This window comes from Phymastichus coffea, unplaced genomic scaffold, assembly GCF_024137745.1.
Source record: "Phymastichus coffea isolate CEN01 unplaced genomic scaffold, Cenicafe_Pcof_1.1 PCOF00001, whole genome shotgun sequence".
Classification (NCBI taxonomy): domain Eukaryota; kingdom Metazoa; phylum Arthropoda; class Insecta; order Hymenoptera; family Eulophidae; genus Phymastichus; species Phymastichus coffea.
Genome location: NW_026706812.1, coordinates 2,575,109 through 2,596,264, shown reverse-complemented (window position 1 = coordinate 2,596,264; position 21,156 = coordinate 2,575,109). Strand labels below are relative to the sequence as shown.

Here is a 21,156-nt window from a genome sequence, read left to right as displayed (position 1 = left end):
TGTCTCATCTATTCCGCTTATATCGACTTTTCGACAAGGACAGTTTCGATGTGCTGGTTTGTGTAACCATCCACTACTCTTTGATGTTTCATTTTCAATATATTTGTTAAAATTCATGCAAAGAGTCAAACGATATATTCTTTAAGTCTTTGTCCTTATTATTATTATTTTCTTGTATATTTTTAATCGCTTCTTGATACTCTTGTAATTGCGACCTAATTATATTTAAAGATTTTCTAAGATTATTTATCCCAGTCGTAAGCATAGTAACGTTAGCATCACTAGTTTTTCGTAACGTTCGTAAGTTTACAGTATCGTTACTCTCCTAAGGATCGGCTATTTTATAAATTCTTTTGTTACCCACGTCATATTGTCCGTCTTTAGTGATTTTATACCCTACACCAGGAGGACCTCGATTACCCTCCTTTTTATTCAATATACGTCCAAACACATCAACACTCATTTTATTACTGAGGAATATTTAGGATTCTCTTAATATATATAGCCAGTTTCACGTAATTCTACAATGATTGAATGAATTTCATTAACATGACTAGAATTACCAACGGTTTGTTCGGCGATAAGCAATCTCAATCGATCAACGAGCTCGTTTGGATCATCCCAATAATATACATAATCAAATAATGTTCCTTTTCTTGCTATTTTATAGTTAGGAAAAAGACCTTTTCTATCAATAGTGGATTTTCGCTTCTTAGCACTACCGCTCAAAGATAAATTTGGACCAATATACTTTTTGAATTTATTTACACGCTTATTGCGATATTCTCCTTCGTATCTCTTCCATTGAGCGTTAGTGATTTCAAGAATTTTTATATAATTTTCAATATCCGATGAACTGATTAATTTAGAATCATGTTCTTTACGAAAGAGAAGTTCCATTAAACCAAGCGTTTTGCTGTATGCTTTATCATTCACAGTCACGTGATCGTTTTGGAAGGAAATTGGAGAATTGCCTATGACATATGTATTTTCATGTAAGCGAACACCAAATGTCTTGTCTAAATTACTTTTCTGCTGAGGTTCATGCAATAGTCGAACATAGTTTCCTATAATCGAATCATCCAATAGCTGTTTTTGTTGTTTTGTAGTTATATTTAAACTAACTTTGTCGAAATTTATTAGTTGATACTTACGTCTGATGGCATCACGAGCCTCAGATAATTGCTCGAGCACCTTCTTTTTTTTTTCAAAATTAGCCAAGTTAACGCTTGTAATTTCTGAAATTAAATAATCTTCATTCGTTCACTCCGCTATATTTATACCAAAAGAATCAAATCCTTTTCTATACTGTCCATGATTGATTGGACTATCTCTATTAATAACTAAAAATCGATTATCGTCTCTCCATCATTTTGAACAAATTGCTTTAAACTTCTCAAAAGGCATATCTGAGTTAACACGATCATTGCAAATGTGCTTAATATTTACGTCATCTTGTCGAAACAAAACCAGTAAATTCACATTATCTCGAATGAGTTGCTTCGGTATGCGAACATATGATTGACAGAGATAGAAACTATCTACTTTTTTATGTCTTCCCATATAAAAGAATGCTCTCACGTTGTCCTACTTCTCAGTGGCTATATCGTCAAAAATCATGATGGAATTTGGCTGAGCTTTATCTGGTAAAATAACTGTCTCATGCTCGCTGAATGCATGATACTGTATACCATCAATCAGATCCAATAAATCTTTTAAAAACTTATACTTTGGATGATTGAGGGACTTTGAATAAACATAAACGTTTTCAAATATAAGTCCATTAGGATGTGTGATTAGTGTTAGCAAACAGTTACTTTTTCCACAGTTACTTGGACCACAGAAAATCGGTATCAGGTAGTAGTTCGCTATATCATTTTTCTCGTTTATCCGTCTCTATCACACTATCAAAATTTATGACTTGCAACTTAAGTGATTGCTCTTTGAATTGATTGCTCCATATTGTTTTCTAGTCACCGATCGAACGATGAATGAGTCTAATAACTATACAAAGTCTGCTTATATACTTTTTTGTTTTACTAAGACTTTGTCTTCTATTTAGGTATGATCATTTGTCGCAAAAGAAAGATTGGTGCTGCTGGCTTAGTAAATAAGGTCATTAATAACTTACCATTCGAAGCTCATTTGCCTGGTTATCAGTATTGCCGACCGGGAACTAAATTGAAAAAACGACTTGTTCGTGGTTATCCTGGAAAAAATCCGCTAGACGCTTCTTGTAAAGATCACGATATTGCTATTCTCAGAATTGAGAGAACATTGACGCCAGAAACGAAGCCGACAAAATTCTAGCTAAACAGGCCTGGGATAGAGTGCAAGCGAAAGATAGTAGTTTTGGTGAGAAAGTTGCTGCGTTTGCTGTAGCCAACATAATGAAAGTTAAAAGTAAACTTGGTATGGGTGTTAAAATTTTAAAACGAGGAAAGAAACGAGGTAAGGCAATGAAAATTCATCAACAACAACAACGACGGCGACGAAAGACATATATAAAAAGTAAAAATCTATTGCAAAAAAAAAATTATTAACGCTGCCTCGAGAAGTGTTGTGCCTAGTAATAAATCACTCTTCGCCATTCATTTGGCTATAAAAGGGCTTTCGAGCTGATGGGTCGTAGACAAGTGTCAGGAACCTGGCAGGTGGTGGCCGGTGATATCACTGGCCCGTTCCCCAAAAGTTCTCGAGAGTTTGAGTACGTCCTAGTCTTTGTAGTTCTATTTATTCGCTGGGTAGAGTGTGTTGCGATACGCAAAGCCAATAGAGGACAATCGCAAAGGAATTACACGAGAGGATTGTCACTAGGTTTGGCTCCCCAGAGGTATTCTTGTTGGATAACGGAACCGAGTTCAAGAATCAGGAAGTCAATTCATATCTTCAGATGAACGGCATCCAGCGCGCCTTGACTTTCGTGTACCATCCCCAAGCGAATCCCACAGAGCGAGTAAACAGGACGCTCAAAACTATGGTCACGTCGTACGTGAGCCATGATCATAAGAACTGGGACAAGCACCTGACAGAGTTCCACTTCGCGTTGAACTCGGCAACTCATAGCGCCACTGGATATATAGTACTGTGATGCTCATCTTTTGGGCGTCAACCGATACCTCCTTTGACGTTCAGAAGATCTCAAGATCATCAAACCCTTGAATGTTCGAAGGGTCAAGCTGTAGTAGATTGGGCTGAACATATGGAGAAGCTCTCTTATTTATGGGAGCGGGCCAACTCTAAATCAAAAGAGGAACCGGCATGTCAGGCGACTTATTATGACCGGAAGAGATGGCAACTCGAGTTTAAGGTCGGAGATTGGATATGGAAGAGGAAAAGGATTCTTTCCTCGGTTGCCCAAGGCATTTCAGCCAAATTGGCGCCGAAATACGCCGGTTCGTACGTGATTAAAGAGGTTTGCGGTTCCAACATGTACAGACTAGGCAATCAGCTGGAGATTCTGCCCGAACTCTTCCATGCCAAAGACCTTAAGCCGTACTACGGCCCTGGGGATGAAAAGGAAAGCGATAAAACGACCGTCAACGATCCTCGCGAGCCGCGCGAAGAAGAGCCGTTGGAGGCGAACGAAAGCGTGCGATGATACGGGCGGGGATTTGTCGAGCGAGCGGTGCGAGTTAGCATCCCCGGTACGGTCTTAGGTAACGATCCCACCAAGACGTCGGATTTACTGGTATAGGCCCTAACCCAACCCATAGAGGTCGAGGTCCACCTCGAAACGCCCCAGAGACGGTCACCGGTCAAGCAACAGGCGACAACTCTCCCTTAAAGGAATCTAGAGAGAGAGGTAGGCCTCGAAAGACCGTGCCCGTTGAGCAAACGACGGTTGGGCCGATAAATCCGAACGATAACCGACGAGGACCAGGGCGTTCTCGCGATTAATAGCGAAAGAACGCATAACTCGGTGGAATGCGGTATTTGATAGGTTTTTTTTTGCGCAGGAAGTTTCATCCGAGATTTCTTTTTGTTTTTGATGTTACAGATGGACCGGAGAATCGTCGTGGAGGAAGAGACCTTCGAGATGGTCACGCAGATGTTGTTAGATCTGCAGCTAGGCCCTGATGCGACGCAGCTTATTGAAGATCTGCGGAGCTTCGGCAGGGCTGAGTTGGAGGGGGCCACCTGAAGGGAGCACTACAACGGATTGGTGGCGGCCATTCTCCGGGATGCAACGTGGGTTGCCCCGAAGAAGGCTTCCCGCCATGCTTGTACCCAGACGGAGGACCAGGAAGAGGTCAAGAGTTTGAAGTCTACCGTAGACCAGGTGGTGCAGACCCTTAAGTCCGGTGCACCCCAGACGTCGGACAGTGCGAGCCAGTGCCCAGGACCAAGGGAAACCACTAGGTGTGCAACCACTCCCGTATTCCGGAGCAGCCAACTCTCTTCCTTGACTTAAGACACGTGCGTCTGGGGATCAACGAGCTGGAGAGCGCCTGGCGCTTCGTAGCGGATCTCCAGTCTCAGGTGCAGGAGCACCTGAGACGCTTCCTGAACCGCTAGGGCGTAAAAGAACTGCTCGGGGAGTGAGCTGAGGTGGCTCAACGCCAGAGGGCCAACAGAGAGGCCCTGTTGTGGGTGGATAATGGACAGGAGTCCCCCGCAGCGTTCCCGACAACGGCTCAGGAGAAGAGAGCCGCGGGAGCTACTCGTGCTGGGCCGATGCTCACGGTCCACGTGGACGGGCGTGTGGCTCCTGACATTACAATCGTGGTCTGGTCGCAGAATGGCCGTAAGACCGCACGGTGAAAGGTGTAACCATCACCGCCTCCCAGGAAGTCATCGCCCAGTAGTCCCCTCGGTCTGCTGAGCAGACCCAAAACGATCGGGAAGTTGAATCCCGATCGCAGCTGAGGGGCTGCTACATCTGTGGGGAGCCTGGAGTGACCCACTCCCATTGGTGCCATTAGACGGCTACACACAGGAGTTACCCGAAACATCGAGCGCCAGGTGTAGCCAAGAAATGATGTAGGCATTGGAGGGCAGATAATAAAGTGGCCTTTAATAAAGGAGGAAAGTTTGATTTATTTGGTTCCTTTCCTCCCTTTCTTTTTCAGGTTCCTGATGGCGGCGAATCACGGGTATTCGTCCTGCCTGGGTAATCAGGACTTGGAGGGGGCTACAACAGTAGTCGATTCGATTAATCGATCCGTTCGCGATTCGTACACTCGCGATGTTAGTTCTAACGACTAAGAGAGAGAGAGGGCGCGCGAAGGTTTGAAATTAAACAGTTAAGCTTCAGCTGCCTTTGAGAATGTACTTCCAATTTAGTTTGCACTGTATTTTTCCTTTATTTGTTATGAAGTTTCTGGACTAAATATCTTTATAGCAGCATTGGAAGCAGCAGCAGCTAAAGCAGCAAATATTTGGAATCAAGCGAGGCAGCGCAGCTGATCCAAGAAGTATTGTCTACATTTTCCTTCAACAATTACGGCTGATCACCATAATTGCACCGTAGGGTAGATGCACCTTCCTATTATTGCCCGACAAAATGCAAGCGAGAGTATTTTGTCTATTGCCAGCGTTATTTTTTGTATTCGCGCCGAGCGATAGTTTTCGCGGCAAAAGTTCAAATTCTCTCTCTCTCTCTCTCTCACCAAATTATTATCAATAATTATAAATCCTATTCTCTTGAGGTAGTCTTCATCCCGTAAAAGACTGTAATTTTTATTAATTAATCTTTATTAATTTTATTCGCCGTTTACGTCATTTCGTTTCCTAATAGTTAATAGATCTAGAAAGGCTTAAGTTTTAATCCGATTTTATCTAGGGGATTAGGCGGATGAAGCATTAGGTCACTCACACCTAAGATAGATCGAGTATCACAAGTTAAGTAACTCAAGGTAAGTTCAACTCGGTTGGAAAGAAGACACTGGAACGAATATATCAAACGTTAAGGCGAATACACGTTTAACCATACGTGTTTAACGGAGCGTCGGTTAGCTCTGTATCGTGGAAGTTTGTGCGATAATAAATTTCTTATTTTGTTAGATAACTACCCCGTTACAATATATATATATATATATATAAATACTTACGTTTACTATGAATACAAACGAGGGTGGTCCGATAAGTACTTAGCCTACAAAAGAAAAACGAAAATTTTGGAAAAGTGGCGTTTTATTTTTCAACATAGTCTTCTTTTAGTTCAATACACTTGGCGCAGCGATGTTCCAACTTCTTTAACCCGTCTGAAAAATTCGTTTCCTCGAGGTCTGAAAAGTAGACTTCCGTGGCAGCGATTACCTCCTCATTCGACTCAAATTTCTCTCCGGCGAGTGACTTGTTAAAGTTTGGAAACAAAAAGAAGTCGCACGGGGCTAAATCTGGAGAATACGGAGGATGGGGCAGCAGTTCGTAGCCTAATTCGACTAATTTGGCCATGGCGACGGCGGAGGTGTGAGCCGGTGCGTTGTCATGGTGGAAGAGCACTTTTTCTTCGCCAAATGGGGCCCTTTTTTCTGTAATTCGACGTCGAATCGGCCCAATAATTCGGCATAGTACCCTGTGACCGTTTTGCCCCTCTGCAGGTAGTCGATGTAGATCACACCTTGTGAATCCCAGCAAACGGTGGCCATCACCGTTCCGGCCGATGGGGCAGTCTTTGCCTTGTTCGGAGTACTTTCGCCGGGTAAAGTCCACTGTTTCGACTGTTCCTTGGTCTCTGGTGTATACCAGTGGATCCATGTTTCGTCAACTGTCACGAAACGACGCAGAAACTCCTTCGGATTGCCCTTAAACAGCGTTAGACATTGCTCTGAAGTTGTCTCACGGTTGCGCTTGTTGTCCGGAGTGAGCAAACGCGGCACTTATCGCGCCGACAGCTTTCTCATGCCCAAAATTTCATGCAGGACATGACCCATGCAGTCTTTTGAGATGCCAGCGATCTTAGCTATCTCGCGCACCTTCAATCGTCGATCTGCCAATACGAGATCGTGAATTTTTGTCACGTTATCCTCCGTGGTAGCCGTTTTCGGAGCACCTTGACGTGACTCTTCAAAAATCGACGTGCGACCACGTTGAAACTCGTTAAACCAATTTTTGACGGTCGCCATCGAAGGAGAAGAGCCACTGTACACAGCATCCAAGCGCTTTTTGATTTCGCTGCGCGATTTCTCTTCCAAAAACAAGAATCGAATCACCAACCGATACTGCTTTTTTTCCATTTTTCAAAAATAAACGGACACACTTGCTTTTACACGCTCTCAAAAATAAACTACAACTCCGATCTGGCTGAAATCTTGACAGTAACCATCGAGAAGGTTATACTACGTGATAGAATAAAAAAGAAACTTCTTTTGAAAAAGAAAGAACGTGGTTTACTCTCGTCGACAACTGGCGAACGATTGACTCTGGAAAAAATTTTCCTGTAAAATTAAGATCTTTTCTAATCCCTAGGATAGGTGCATTTGATAAGATTAAGGATAAATGGTATCTATAACGCGTTAATAACGTTCTCCAAAAAACAAAGAAATTTGAGAATTGGAGAATGGAAAATAACATTCTGTATCGGTACATACATATGCGATCACTTGCTTGATCCGGTGACTAATCGTGAGGAGTGTTGGCATATGGTAGTACTGCTTGAATTTAAAGAAAGGATTTTGAGACGCATATTGTGAACAATTTTACGGACATTTTGATTGAGAAAAATCTTACGATCGAATATCTCGTGAGTATTACTAGTCAGAAATGTGGTATAACGTGAAGACTTTCGTAAATGAGTGCCCTCAATGTCAAAGATATAAGAGTTCAGCAAGCGCCTCAAGGCCTCATGGATAAACGCGTGGTAAAAAGACCATAGGGAGTGGTAGCGACTGACGTATTAGAGCTGCCCCGCAGCAAAACTCGATTTAAATACATGGTAGTATTGCAGGAGTTATTTACTAAGTGGGTTGAACTGAAACAGTTATGGCGGACGATCCCACTCTTGCTACCGCTCTCGAAGAGTTAATTCTTTTCAGGTAGGAAATACCGGATTGTACTGTTAGTGACAACGCGAAGGCTTACAAAAGCAAAGTGTTTTAGAATAGGTTACAAGAATACGGTATTGAACACTTGCTTTGCCCTGCGTATCATCAGCAAAGCGACTCGATAGAGTGTGTTAATTGTACTTTGAAAACAATAATAGTGTACACCCTTTCGAATGTAGCAGCAGGTAAAAATGCTAAATTTGATCCGAAATATGGCGGACCATTTAAAATAATTGAGGTGATTTCGCTCACGATCTATAAGTTGACCACAGATAGCAAATATCGTATGACTAGTGTGCGAAATTCCAAAATTAGGCGTTATATACCTCTACGGAAGAGAAATACCTAAAATATCAGGAAAGACAGATGTGGTAGAGTATACATTCTTTTCTTTTATAGGTCTCCTAAGATTCAACGACGTCGAGAAATGATGGCTAAGGAAACCGTAGAGTCGAGACGTGTTCCTAAGGTCGTCAAGGTTCGGGAGCCTTCTGGCGCCCTGAGATCTTCGACACCTCCACAGGAGGCTGCCAGGGTTATGCAGATAGGCCAGGTACAGAAGTCTGCTGCCCCGCTTTCGAATATATGGCAGGCCGTCTTTTAAGACGTTGAAGTTGCCTTGGGTATCTCGCAGCTAGCTTGGACGTCGGTTGGTGAGACCAAGGATGGTAAGGCGGAAGGTCTACGGTTGCTGCCACCTCTACCTTCGCCTCCGACGCCGTTTGCGATTGATCGGCGTGGAGCATGCTTGTTAAGCGGAAATAGAAGAGTGGGGTCGATTATTCGTTCAATCGCGCCGATGCGTACCCTTGGAGGAAGCATGCATAGGAGCGCAACCTTTCGACTTAACACGGTTTGTATTCGCGAAGCAGAGGAGAAGTCGAGAATAAATGCAGCAAAAAAGAACAATTGTACTTCCGATGATGAAAAAGAGTGGTCCAGGAGAGATATCGCCGGGTTTTTATTTCATTTTCACAAAAGATGACAAGCTAGTTGAAAATATGGAGTGTAATGTAGCCTAGAGTTTCACCTGTAATAACTCGACAGAATAATTGATCTGACTCAGTTAAATTTTAGAGAAAAATTAGAGTTAGCTGTAAAAAGAAGTCAAAGTGGTTCTCTCGTATTGTGCTATAAAAAGGCGCACGTCAGAAATTCTTTGTCAAGAATTGAAAAAAAAAATGAAAAGTATATAGACAGTACTCGGTTTTGCATGTACTTAGTCTATACCAAATTTGTTTCAACAAGCGACAGCAAGAAAAAAGGATATAGAAAATATGTTAATTATTTTCTCTGTAGTATTTAATGGAGAAAAACGAGAAAACCTATATGAAAAGTAATTTTTGATTAATTCATTGGTTGGATTTGAACTGATGCAATAAATATATTTGAGAAAACGCATAGCCTCGATGCTGGTTTCTACTTCTAAATTTTTTGAGTGCACTTGATGTAGGCGGACCTTATTTGAGACAAACAGAATTTCCCCTCAGAAAATTATACAGATACGTCAATTTTTCCGTAGTGGAAGCAATTTATAATTTTCTATTGCCATCACATGATTACAAAATGTTTATAATTATTCTTATATTGTCATAAAATTATTAAAGAGCACATAGAGAAATATTTTCTTGCGCATTACTTAAGATTAATAAATAAAAATATAAATCAATAGTTTTGTTATTCTTGACACTCTCCATTTTGTTAAGCAAAATTTTTTTAAACCAATTTTAGAGCCAACCCGTTTAAAAAAATTTTGCTTATATAAATCAATATAAAATAAGCTAAATTATTAATCGTGACATAAAAATCTATTTTGATAAAGTAATTTAAAATTCCAAATACTCACAATATTGTTAAGTACCAAAATACGACTGAGCATATATTTCAAGATGTTCCGAAAATCGAATTTGAAATATCGTGAGGGTTCAAAAATATGAAATTCATGTATGATATTATAAAATGAGAGTACATTGACGTATATATATAAATATATATATACCATTGTGCGACATTTTCTTTTTTTTTAGTTTGGCTTGAAAGGCTTTCATAAGTATAACAAAATAAGTATATATATATTTTGCCAGGCCTATATATATATATATTTTGGCAGGAGGATTTTCTGTCCAATTTTGGCAACGTGTGTTTTCCGAGATGAGCAGGGCGGAGCGAAAATTGAGGTTCGGGTTGCTTTTAAGAGATGTTTACGGTATCTGCGCCTGGGTATCCGAATCGTCTGTGGGCCTCGTGTAGCGCGGCTTCATCGCACATGCATCGCAGCTGACCTCGCGATAAGCTGGTATATATTTCCGGCTACCTGTACCGCGTCCGAGACAGGATAAGCTGTGATGCATGTGCGATGCATCTGCACGTCATTATCGACATGTGTTGGACAACCGAAAGCGATGCGGTATCTGCGGGGTCCGACCGTGCGACGCGCTCTTGGCCTCTCTATTTGCGCTACGGGCCCTGAATGTGGGGGGAAGCCGGAATGCTTGGCGCATATAAGACGAGCATCGCTTTCCCCAGTTTTCAGTTTGTTCAAGTTCGTACGCCTCCCTTGACGGATCCGAACTTTGTCATTATTTTGTGCGCTGCGGTGACAGTTTTTTTTGTGAACGAGAGAAGTGATCGTCGAGACCCCGGCCAGAGCACCGTCCGACATCGCGATCAGCGACTCGTGGCTACTGAGCCACGGACAGAGAGACCTGCTGCCGTAGGTGAGGGCGCGACCAGCCCTCAGAAGTGCCTCCAACTACGCGGTTCTGTGCCCATCAGATTACTCAGGTGACGCTGTAGCGAGGGCTGTCCCCGTTCCCGAGACGTCGGGGCTACACCGTTCCTTTAATTTCGGAGGCACTTTCTCTATCTTTCTCCCACTCTCACGAGTCCTAAATCAAGCGGTAAGTGGACCGGATGATCCACCGGATTACGCGCGCACATACGACTAAAATTGTAAGGGCGAGAGCCTAAAGGCGAGCGATGCCTCTGTGGCGAACATATTTGATACTTGCGTTCTTCCTGTTGTAATTTGTTATTAATAAAGTTGCTGCATCTAAAAGGCTTTTCCCCACTTATGACTGGGGTTTTTATGCCGGCTAAATGCGGTCTCTTCCCTAATCCGGGGGATATAAAATGCGACTCTTCTCTGTATATTAAACCACTAAACAGCATCCACTTTCTTGGACCTACCTAGTACTCACTCACTTTCTCTCTCTCCTGCATATACTATTGAGTTTTGTTCAAGAGATGAACCCACTCATACCGTTTTAGTCAAAATTTTAGTTTCTATTATTATTTGTAATAATTGCGCGCAATTATTATTTATAATAATAATTAAACAATGTTACGTTTAATTATCCCACTTAAAACTAAACATCGGAATTTATGATGGTATGTATTATAAAAAAATCAAATATGTTTTAAAGTTCATGCGTTTATTCAATATTTAACAGCTTATTATGAATTAATTAATTTGAAATTATGAAAACCTCATAGTTTTCGCGAATTTTCGTCTAAAGGAAGAAGAATTCTTAATTAACGTGAACTTTCTACCATATTCTTCGGTGAAACTGATTAACATTAATATCGCAGTATTTACTGTTATTGATTTAGAAACTTAATTTTTACAATAGAAATTTTAAAGAAAGAAATATGAGGATAACGGTGACTGTATTAAATTATAAAATATAAACTTCATACGAACATATAAATCAATATTAAACAATTAGCACAAAAGTTAGGGAGAATTGATCATTCTTCTCACTAACTTTATACCTTTGAACTTGAAGATAACTTAAATTACTTGAAAGTTGAATAATTATATAAATATTGCATGCTTAAAATATAAATGAAATAAAACTAAAAAATTACGATCGTATTTTTCTATTTTACTGGTTTAATTATACTTAGAATAAACAAGTCGAAAAGAGGTAATCAAACAACATAGTCCCGGCCTATAAAATGACAAAAATATTCGGGGTAATGTAATATTCATTCTTATCTTTTATTTCATGTCGACTTATTTTAAATATAAAATAGGAAAAATTTAATTTAATTATAATTCGCGACTGGCCACCCCTCGGCCTGCCTGAATTGAAATGAAGTTGGTAATATACAAAGATAAATATAACATGAACTCATCATTCACTTGTAACAAAACTTGCTTTGTTATCAATTCTTAAAGGTGGGCAAGTGAGGCGCACTCGCTCATAGCAATTGGGGAGGGGGAGGAGAGAAAGGTAAAGAAATATAATTAACGAAAATCACGCTTCTAATAAATTAAATAATTGTACTGACTTATTATCAATCACAAATTTACACAACCTTACTCACTAACGAACATAATTAATCGAACACCCCTTAACTCTATTGAACACAACGGTGTTCTTAATACGTACTACGCAAATAAAGAACCAAAAACAAATTAAGTAACTTACCGAGCTTCCAAAAATCTAACCGACACACAGAACGTGTCGCCCGGCAGGTGAGCGCCTTGACGACAAACCGAGTTAGCCTACTTATACTAAGAGAAAACCGTCTGGCGAGGTCTCGCCTTGACGGTACGCAACCTTAACAAATAATGCCGACGGTAGTTAAAGCAGGTAGCCGGCGCGTTAACGCCTTACCACACTGCTGACCCTCACACCTACTCGCTGTGCCATAAAGAGCGAGAGAGAGAAAGAAAAAATAAAGAGAACGGGCCTTGACCTTATCTGTGCGGAAACAGGGAAGCCTGGCTGCGCCCTGCGGATGGTGTTGCTGGCCGTCGCCGAGTAACTCCTCGCCAGCTTCTTTCGGGTAACGTCCCTGGCAAGATACTGGTATCAAGACACTTGTCCTTTATGCCTCTCTGATTCTCGTCTCAGCTTCTTGGCGGCGTGTGCGTTTGTCTGACATCTGCACTCTGCTTACTGCAGTAACTGCACCGCTAACCAACTTCGAACCGTCTAACCGCTCGCTCGCTTCCGCAATCGACAGCTTCTTCGCTCGATCTTTCTCTCCCCACTTGACCTACTTATTAGGCGGCGCGCGACCAATGAGCTAATTGGTTAGGCGTTGCGCGCCTGCCTAATCCTGCTTTGGGCACGCACGCCCCTCTCTCTCTTTTTTTCTCTCTTTATTTAACACATCTTTTTGTCATCCACCTAATGACTTCGGGCCGGCTCGGCCTCGCTCGGCAGTCTTCGTCGGCTGAAAAAAACACCATACATTAGTCACATTCTTAAATGCGCCCAACGTTGGACACCATGTCTTGCTGAGAGAGGGGCAAATAGGGAAAAATACCGACTAGAACAAGCGCAACGCTTGCTCTCGTCACAAACTTTTTCATGCGCTGAATATTCTCTCATTAACGAGAATTTGTTTTTTAGGATTTTCGTCAACCGAAGTCTACATCTAGAAAATATAAAATTTTATGGTTTTGACATGGATTATACTATAGCAGAATACAAATCTCCTGAATATGAACAACTTGGCTTCAATTTATTAAAAGATCGGCTAGTATCTTTGGGATATCCAAAAGAAATTCAAAATTTTGAATATGACCCTAGCTTTCCCATTAGAGGATTATGGTTTGACACTCTCTATGGGAATTTGCTGAAAGTAGATGCATATGGTAATATACTGGTCTGTGTACATGGATTCGAGTTTTTAAAACAGTGAGTAAAATATTTTGTTTTTGTTTATTCTAGTTGAATATATTTGACTAATGAATAAAAATAATGTTAGGTTTATTTAAAAGGATATGACATGTTTCCCTTGCTATTGCTGAATCTATAATCTGAATCTAAAAAACTCAATTTCTCATTTATGATTATCAGAAGAAAGTACATTTTTAAATAGCCAACTCATTGATAAAAAAATTATAACTGAATGGTCGACATCGCTATGATTTATTGCGTTCTTCTGAGTATCCATTAATATCATTAATATCATTACATAAACATTGAGTACGTAGATAATGTATACTGTTGCTCACTTTCTCCAAGTGACTACGTGATATCTGGCTCACCGTGAGGAAGCGTGGTCGCCCACTTAGAATTGTGTAAGTTGTGACAGTGAAACCGCTTAGTTGCAATTTCCCTATTGCCTCTGGCCCCTCGATATCTACGCGCTCTATCGATAAAAGCCGGGTATCGATGTCATTGCGTTAGCCCATTACTGATGCTCGGTTTCTTGGTTTGAGCTGTGGAATAGCGGCTTAGGAGCTGAGGACAGATGAGCTCCATAACTAAGGGCAAGGAGGCGCACGGAGAGGAGAGAGAATAAAAGGGAGCGAAAAAAGAGGAAAAAGGAAAAGTTTTGCTGCAGAGATTCGGCTCAGTTGATCACCGGTGGTAGCAGCAGAAGAAACGACATAGCTTCAGCGTTGCAGATTACTGCAATGCTCTGCCATTTGATTTGGTGTCAGCGATTGGTTTGGCAAGCCGGATTTTTCACGGCCTGTGCAGCATATCCGTCCGCGTCTTGCTTCATCACCACCCACTTCTGAGTCCACAGAGGAGAAGATGTGGCAGTTGACGTCGATTAACCCAGTGTAAACTCTCTCTCTCCTTTCTCTCTTTTCCCGCTTTTCGTTTATCATCGGTGTACGTATGCCAACCGCGATGTCGCGGACCCCGGTAAATCTTGTGCTACACGGTGATTAGGAATGCAACCACTGAGCGATCTTTGATTGTCCGAATCTGCCAAAGAGACTCATCATTACATGTCGTACAGCAATGCCTATTTACAGTGGTTGAGCACTTCTTTTTTCTTTTAATATGATTATTCTGTGCTTGTTTCTTCTTCTTTATTTAGTTTTGTAATTTTTTTTTATATTTTTTTAGTTTTTAATTTAATAAATTCTTGATATTGGAACTTCTAATTGAGTTTGATTTACATGTTTTGCCCATTCCAGGCTTGATTACGCGCGAACGTCACAACCTGCACTCCCAGCAGGTTACTTATTATCCGAAGCATTTTGTCTTCCGAATCCCCGCATAAATAATTTAGTGACTAGAGTTGCTGGAGAATATTTATAGTAAAAATGACTCCCTTCATGACTCATTTTTTCTGATTGTTAGAACTATTTCATTTATTTATTATTTTTATTGTTAATTAATTAATTTATAATATGGATTTGACTTAATTAAATATTTGGCGCTCTACCATTAAAGGTAATGTCATTCATACCTTGTATAGTTATCACTTCGTATATTAGCTTCACATCTTAGGGGTCAGCAGGTGTAGCGTGAGCATATCTATAGCGCATAGCCTACGTAGGATCCTATAGAGCTAACGTGTAGCTTGAAAAGGAAAGGGGGTAGCTACTCTTTCCTTCAAGCTTGAAAGCACACAATGTTTGGGAGCGCGTGTTCTTACTCTCTCTCCCTCTCTCTCTTCTTCTCTCTGTCACTCTCTCTCTCTCTCTCTCTCTCTGTCTCTCTCTCTCTCTCTCTCTCTCTCTCTCTGTGTCTCTCTCTCTCTCTCTCTCTCTCTGTTAGGGGTGAGCAATTGCGGAAGGGATTGTCAAGACAAGTACACTGAATTTTAATATTTTCTTTTAATAAAATCTGTTTACAAATTAGAAGTTAAAACTAAATAGCCGGCATAAAAGACCTCACCGTGTGAGGAAAAAGCCGCTATTTTATAAAAAACGATCTAATCTAAGATCAAGGTACCGCGCACAAGTGTAAAGTTGGTTGTCAATTTAAAAGTTAGATAGAACATTAACATACACTTAGATTTATGCACATGTTAAGTTATTTATATTTTCAAATCATTAAATGCATATGGTACTGTTCTTTTGGTTAATTTCGTCATTAATTAAATAATAGTCAACTGTAAATTAACAAATTAAATTAATATTTTCACAAGAAAAAAGGATAATCGTACGTGGTAAACGCAGAATAAGTGAATTTTACAAATATGGTGTTGGTAATCTAGTAAGTTTATGGGAACAAGTGAGTTTATAGAGGCAGTGTGCTTAAGATTCAAGAGGTTTTGAATTGGGTGTCTTTGTGAGTTTGTGGATTTAGAATAATAGGGTGAAAAGGTTAAATACTTCAAGGGTTTATTGTTTATGGATTAGTAGATTGTGAATTTGGTGTTTGAAAGTAAGAAAATTTTTTGGTTGGCGAGTTTATGAATCGGAGGCTCAAAGAGTTAGAGAGTAAGTGGGTTGGTGGATTCGTGAATTTGTTAAATGATGGATTTGAGAGCTTACGAGAATATGAATTCTCTGGTTTGGGTATACTGTGAAAAAAAACAAGGTTTTTATTATTAATATTATAAGTTTGATATTTTTACAATATTTATTACGCTTAAACTAACGTATATTAATCGTTACTATAGCGTGTTTGTTTCGTCGATCATGAACAACGCCTTTTTAACACTAGTATGAAAGCAATTATTTAACAAATACCAGTTTGGTTTAACGCGTTTCAGTGCTCCTTACAAATTGTTTTGTTAATAAGTTTTGAACGTTATTTTATTTTTTAAGAGCTTGAAAATATTGTTAAAGTTACGAAGGCTTTTAGTAGGTGTTAGGAGTGAAGAATAGAAAATGTAGCAGTCACCTTCGTCAATAGATATTCTATAGAGTATTTTAAAATATGTTTAATTGAAATCTGTCAAAAATTAAGCAGTAGCTAAAGAAATTCCCGTTATTTTTCACAGCAACTCTCCAACTCAAAGCAGGCAAAGCTATCGATATCTGGATAAAGCGAGTATAATCAACTGTTTCTTTTAGAAACAAAGGCTAACCCACCTTAACTTTGATAAACAGCATACCCAGATACTCTTATATCCCTGATAAGTCACTATCAAGAAGGCTCACTCACCGCACCCTGTAAATTAAACTCGCTCTACCCAGTGGTAGGTAGGTTAGCCTGCTAGAAGGTGGGTAGGGGTGGTTTATTGGGGTCGTAGGGGTATGTAGGAGTAAGAAATCGTACATATCGCAGTTTTATGTGATAGCAGACATCCTCCCGAGTATTTTGAAATTTCTTTTTACCGAAATCGGTTGAAAATTGAGCCGCGGCTCGACTTTTGTCCATTTTCCTACACTGCACAACGTTTTTAAAATTCGTTCGCGAGATGTTGCGCTATTTCAAAGTTTTTCCGAGGATTGAGGCATATTTTTCGAATCGTAAGTACCAGATGAGCTACCGATCAGAAAATGGTTAGGCGTGGCTTCTTCGTCTTGAGGATCTACAGACACGTGAGTTAGCGATCGCGAGCTTACCATATGTTCGATCTCTACGAATAAGGTATAAAGGACTTCCTCTGTCGGAGCTTGATCGTTCAGCGCATGATCACTGAGCAAATCAATCTCTTCGAAGCTCCTCCCATATGAGATGCGTCAGGAGGATTGAAGTGCCAGTTGAAACGGTTGGTCGCGGCGAACTCTTTGTTTTTTAGTGTCCAAATTGGAGATTGCGTCCTTCAACTCCTTGCTAGCTTTGACATAGTTGGTCCCGTTGTCGCTATACATGAATGTAACAAAGCTTAAGTCAACTCGCACAAACTCACTCACTCACTCACTGCTCGCACTCGAACGCTACTCGCTTAATTTTGAACACACATGTTAACACGCTAAAACTAATAGTCGAACGCCCCACTCCAGAAAAGTCACAAGCGATTCCAAGGAGATTATATATAACTAGACATTGCGTTGTACCTCGAAAGCGAAATGGTTAACCATTCTAGGTATAGAAATGCGAGGAAACGTAAGCAGGAGGCCACCGTTGAGAAATCAGAGCATTACTTTAACACTCCGGCGTCAACTCAGATTCCTTCGCAACCAACCAATTCAGACGAAACCAAACACGATTGCCCATCAGTTAAGAGGTTTAATTCGAACGCACAACACAATCCCAAACTGGGCCAGAAACTGAGGATCATACAATTGAATCTCAACAAAAGGCAAATAGCCGACGATGAGCTCGAAGAGATCATGACAGACAGAAATCTTGACATACAGGTAGCACTAGTGCAAGAACCATACCACTGGAATAATGCGATTTCAGGTATGGGCAGTATCATGGCCATTCATGGGGCCGAAAAAGGCGAAGTGATTCGAGCTGCGATACTCTACAACCCGCACAAGGTTACAGCTACCAAGATTTCTAATCTATGTGACTCCTACTGTGTTTGTACACAGGTAGTCGGAGCCTTTGGTGAAATTTATTTCATAAGCGTCTATTGCCAGTTCAGCCATAGCAGGAAAACCTATCTTGACAAACTAGCTGAGACTCTGAAACAATTGAAAGGCAAAAGAGTCTTAGGTGGAATGGATGCAAACGCCAAGTCGAAGATCTGGTCTAATACACAGGATAAGAATGGAATAGTCATTGAAGAATTCATAGACATACATAGTGGTCGTGGTGCCGCAGTACGAGGGATATCGATGTAACTTTGCATATATCAAATCTGTCTAACCTCTTGGCTAGCTGGACGGTGAAAGAATGGACCACCAGTGACCACAGGCCCATAGTGAACGAACTGGATTTTGCCTCACAACCAGCCAGACTCATACTAACTGTAGAAACAATAGAACCAAGGTTCAATATGAGAAAAGCTGATTGGGAGAAATTTAGGAGACTTTGGAAATTCGAGAAAGAGAACCTATTTGAGCACCATTTAGAAACCTCTGAAGACATCGAAACATTTTTCAAAACTTTGACATGTTTCAAAACTTGAAGAGGTTTTAATAAGGGCAGCAAAGGACTCTATTCCATCAAAAATGAAAAGAACGCGTTCTTAACCTTGGTGGAATCCTGACTTGCGAAGTAAGAAGCGAGCGATACAAATACAACGCAAAATCGTCGCTCTGAAAGACAAGCAAGGACCGAATAGAAAGCAACGGAAAGTCATCCAGAGATCACTTGAAAAATTGAGTCAAATGAATTCCGAATATGCAACGGCTATTAAAAGAGCCAAAAGCAATAGCTGGCGAGACTTCTTCACTATTGAAAGCGAAAAGAATGCTTGGGCGTATCCATACAAACAAGCATCCAATAAAGTCAGAATCTCAAAAGCGATGTGCACGGTTATCCGTAATAGTCCAGTTACAAAAGACTGGAAAGAAACAAGCATGGCTCTACGAGAAGAATTGATGCCTGATGACGACCCTAGCTGCGAAAACGATGCACATGCAGAAATTCGCAGATATATGCAGGAGGTTCCAGTAACCGGGGACGCAACGCCTTTCCTAACAAGGGAAGTTGAAATGGTCCGTAAAGCGAACAAGGCAGGGAAATCCCCAAGCCAAGATAGAATAGAGTCAGAAATACTTGTTAATGCAAAACCATTGCACCAGGAACTGATGCGACTTTTCACCGCCTGCTTAAAATGCGAAGTGTTTCCCAGAAGATGGAAAAATGGAATGCTAATCACGTTGCTCAAAGGGGTTGAGAAATCTGAGAACGAGATTAAATCATATAGACCCGTATGTCTACTCCCCGTAGGTAGGAAGACACTCGAGAGGCTTCTGATTCAAAGAATGTCCAACATTCTAAACAGCACGGACTGGTCTTCGGAGGATCAATTTGGGTTTAAAGCAAATAGATTCACAGAGGATGCCATTAGAAAACTATACGAAATAGTAGAAGAGGCAGAATCTGATTCGTCGATCAAGTACGTAGCCGCTATTCCACTAGACGTCTTAGGAGCATTCCATGCCTTATGGTGGCCAAGCCTACTTTCCTAATTGAAAGAAAGAAATTGCCCGAAGAACATCTACAAGCTCCTCCAGAGTTACTTCAGTGATCGAGAGGTGGGCATATATGCTCACTTCGAAGAAACACAAAAAACAGTAACGAAGGGGAGCCCTCAGAGTTCAGTCTTTGGACCGGTAGGTTAGAATGTCATTTTTGACAAACCACTTCGGGCAATCAGGGATGCAGGATACGAGGTACTAGCCTATGCAGACGATGTACTTCCCATCATTAAGGCGACGCCGCGCATTGATTTTGACTTGCCAAAATGAATTTGGCAGTGCAAAAGTCAGCACTAATATGGCAAAAAGGCCAACTAAGCGACAATAGGAGCCCTACAGTCAAAATTGGGAAAGACAACATTAGAACGCACAAAACAGTCAAGTACCTAGGAATCACGATTTCGAAGGGCTTCCGATTGGAAGAATACATTCGAAACGTGGTTCCAGACTGCAGCAACACCTACTTCGAGCTAAGTAAAATAGCAAAAGCGAACTGAGGCCTAAAATTCAATTCTATGAAAAAGATATATAATGGCTTCCTACTATCGAAAGTTACATACGCCGCTGCGGGCTGGTAGCAAAGAATAAACATCAAACAGCAATCTGCCTTAGAAAGATTGCAGCGATTAGTTCTTTGCAAAACACTAAAAGCCTACAAATCAATCTCTCATGAAGCGGCGCACGTGCTTGCAGCCACCCGACCAATAGCTCTCGAGCTCGACGGGAGAATTGCGAAGTACTGCGTCAGAAAAGGAAATCGATAACATTGCACGGCATCCGAATAGACTCGGAGAAACTTCGATCCGGCAGACTAAAAGTCTCGAAGGCCATACAACTCATCAACGGTGAAATCGAAAGAGTATGGCAGGAGAGATGTCAGTCAGCCACAAATGGCAGGAAAACGTACTATTATTTCCTAGTAATCAAGGACAGATTAAAGAAGAGATGGCTAAATCCCTATCATTATACAGTACAGTTTATGACTGCACACGATGCTTTTAAGTCATACCTCCATAAAAGAGGATTATGCGAAGACCAACTGTGAAGTTGTGGAGAAATAGAAAGGGAAAGCTATATTCTCTTTAACTGTAAAGAATTAAGGGAACTAAGAAAGCCATTAATAGAGGCTGTTGAAGAGGAGGGCCACATATGGCCTTGCCCTGAAATGGCCCTAGTATCTAGCAGGAAAATCTACAAAGTCTATGAAGACTTTGCTAGAAAAGTCATAGAGCCCAGGGAAGGAGCTCCTATAACAAAGAGAAAGCGCAGAAAAGCAGTTACTAACTACAGTAGAAAGACGCCGCCTCTTACAAGGTCCCTAACCAGAGGACAAAACTCGTACAATGACTACACTAATTTTTCAATTTTGAATAGCTAATAAAGCTTGAATTTTGAACGATAATTTTTGTACATTGAACTTTAGAATTAAATTCTGAAGTTCAGTAATTCGAACGCTAGTTAGAATAC

At 40.8% G+C, this 21,156-nt stretch overlaps 1 protein-coding gene across 3 annotated transcripts in view; it reads left to right on the top strand.

The window, feature by feature from the left end:
• LOC131675023 (cytosolic purine 5'-nucleotidase) overlaps nt 1–21,156 on the top strand; it is a 678,819-nt gene that overhangs the window by 165,326 nt on the left and 492,337 nt on the right. For all 3 annotated transcript variants that reach the window (XM_058953825.1, XM_058953835.1, XM_058953843.1), the window contains exon 3: nt 13,358–13,645. In XM_058953825.1, coding sequence (XP_058809808.1) covers nt 13,358–13,645 — 288 coding nt within the window. The remainder of the gene's footprint in view (nt 1–13,357; nt 13,646–21,156) is intronic.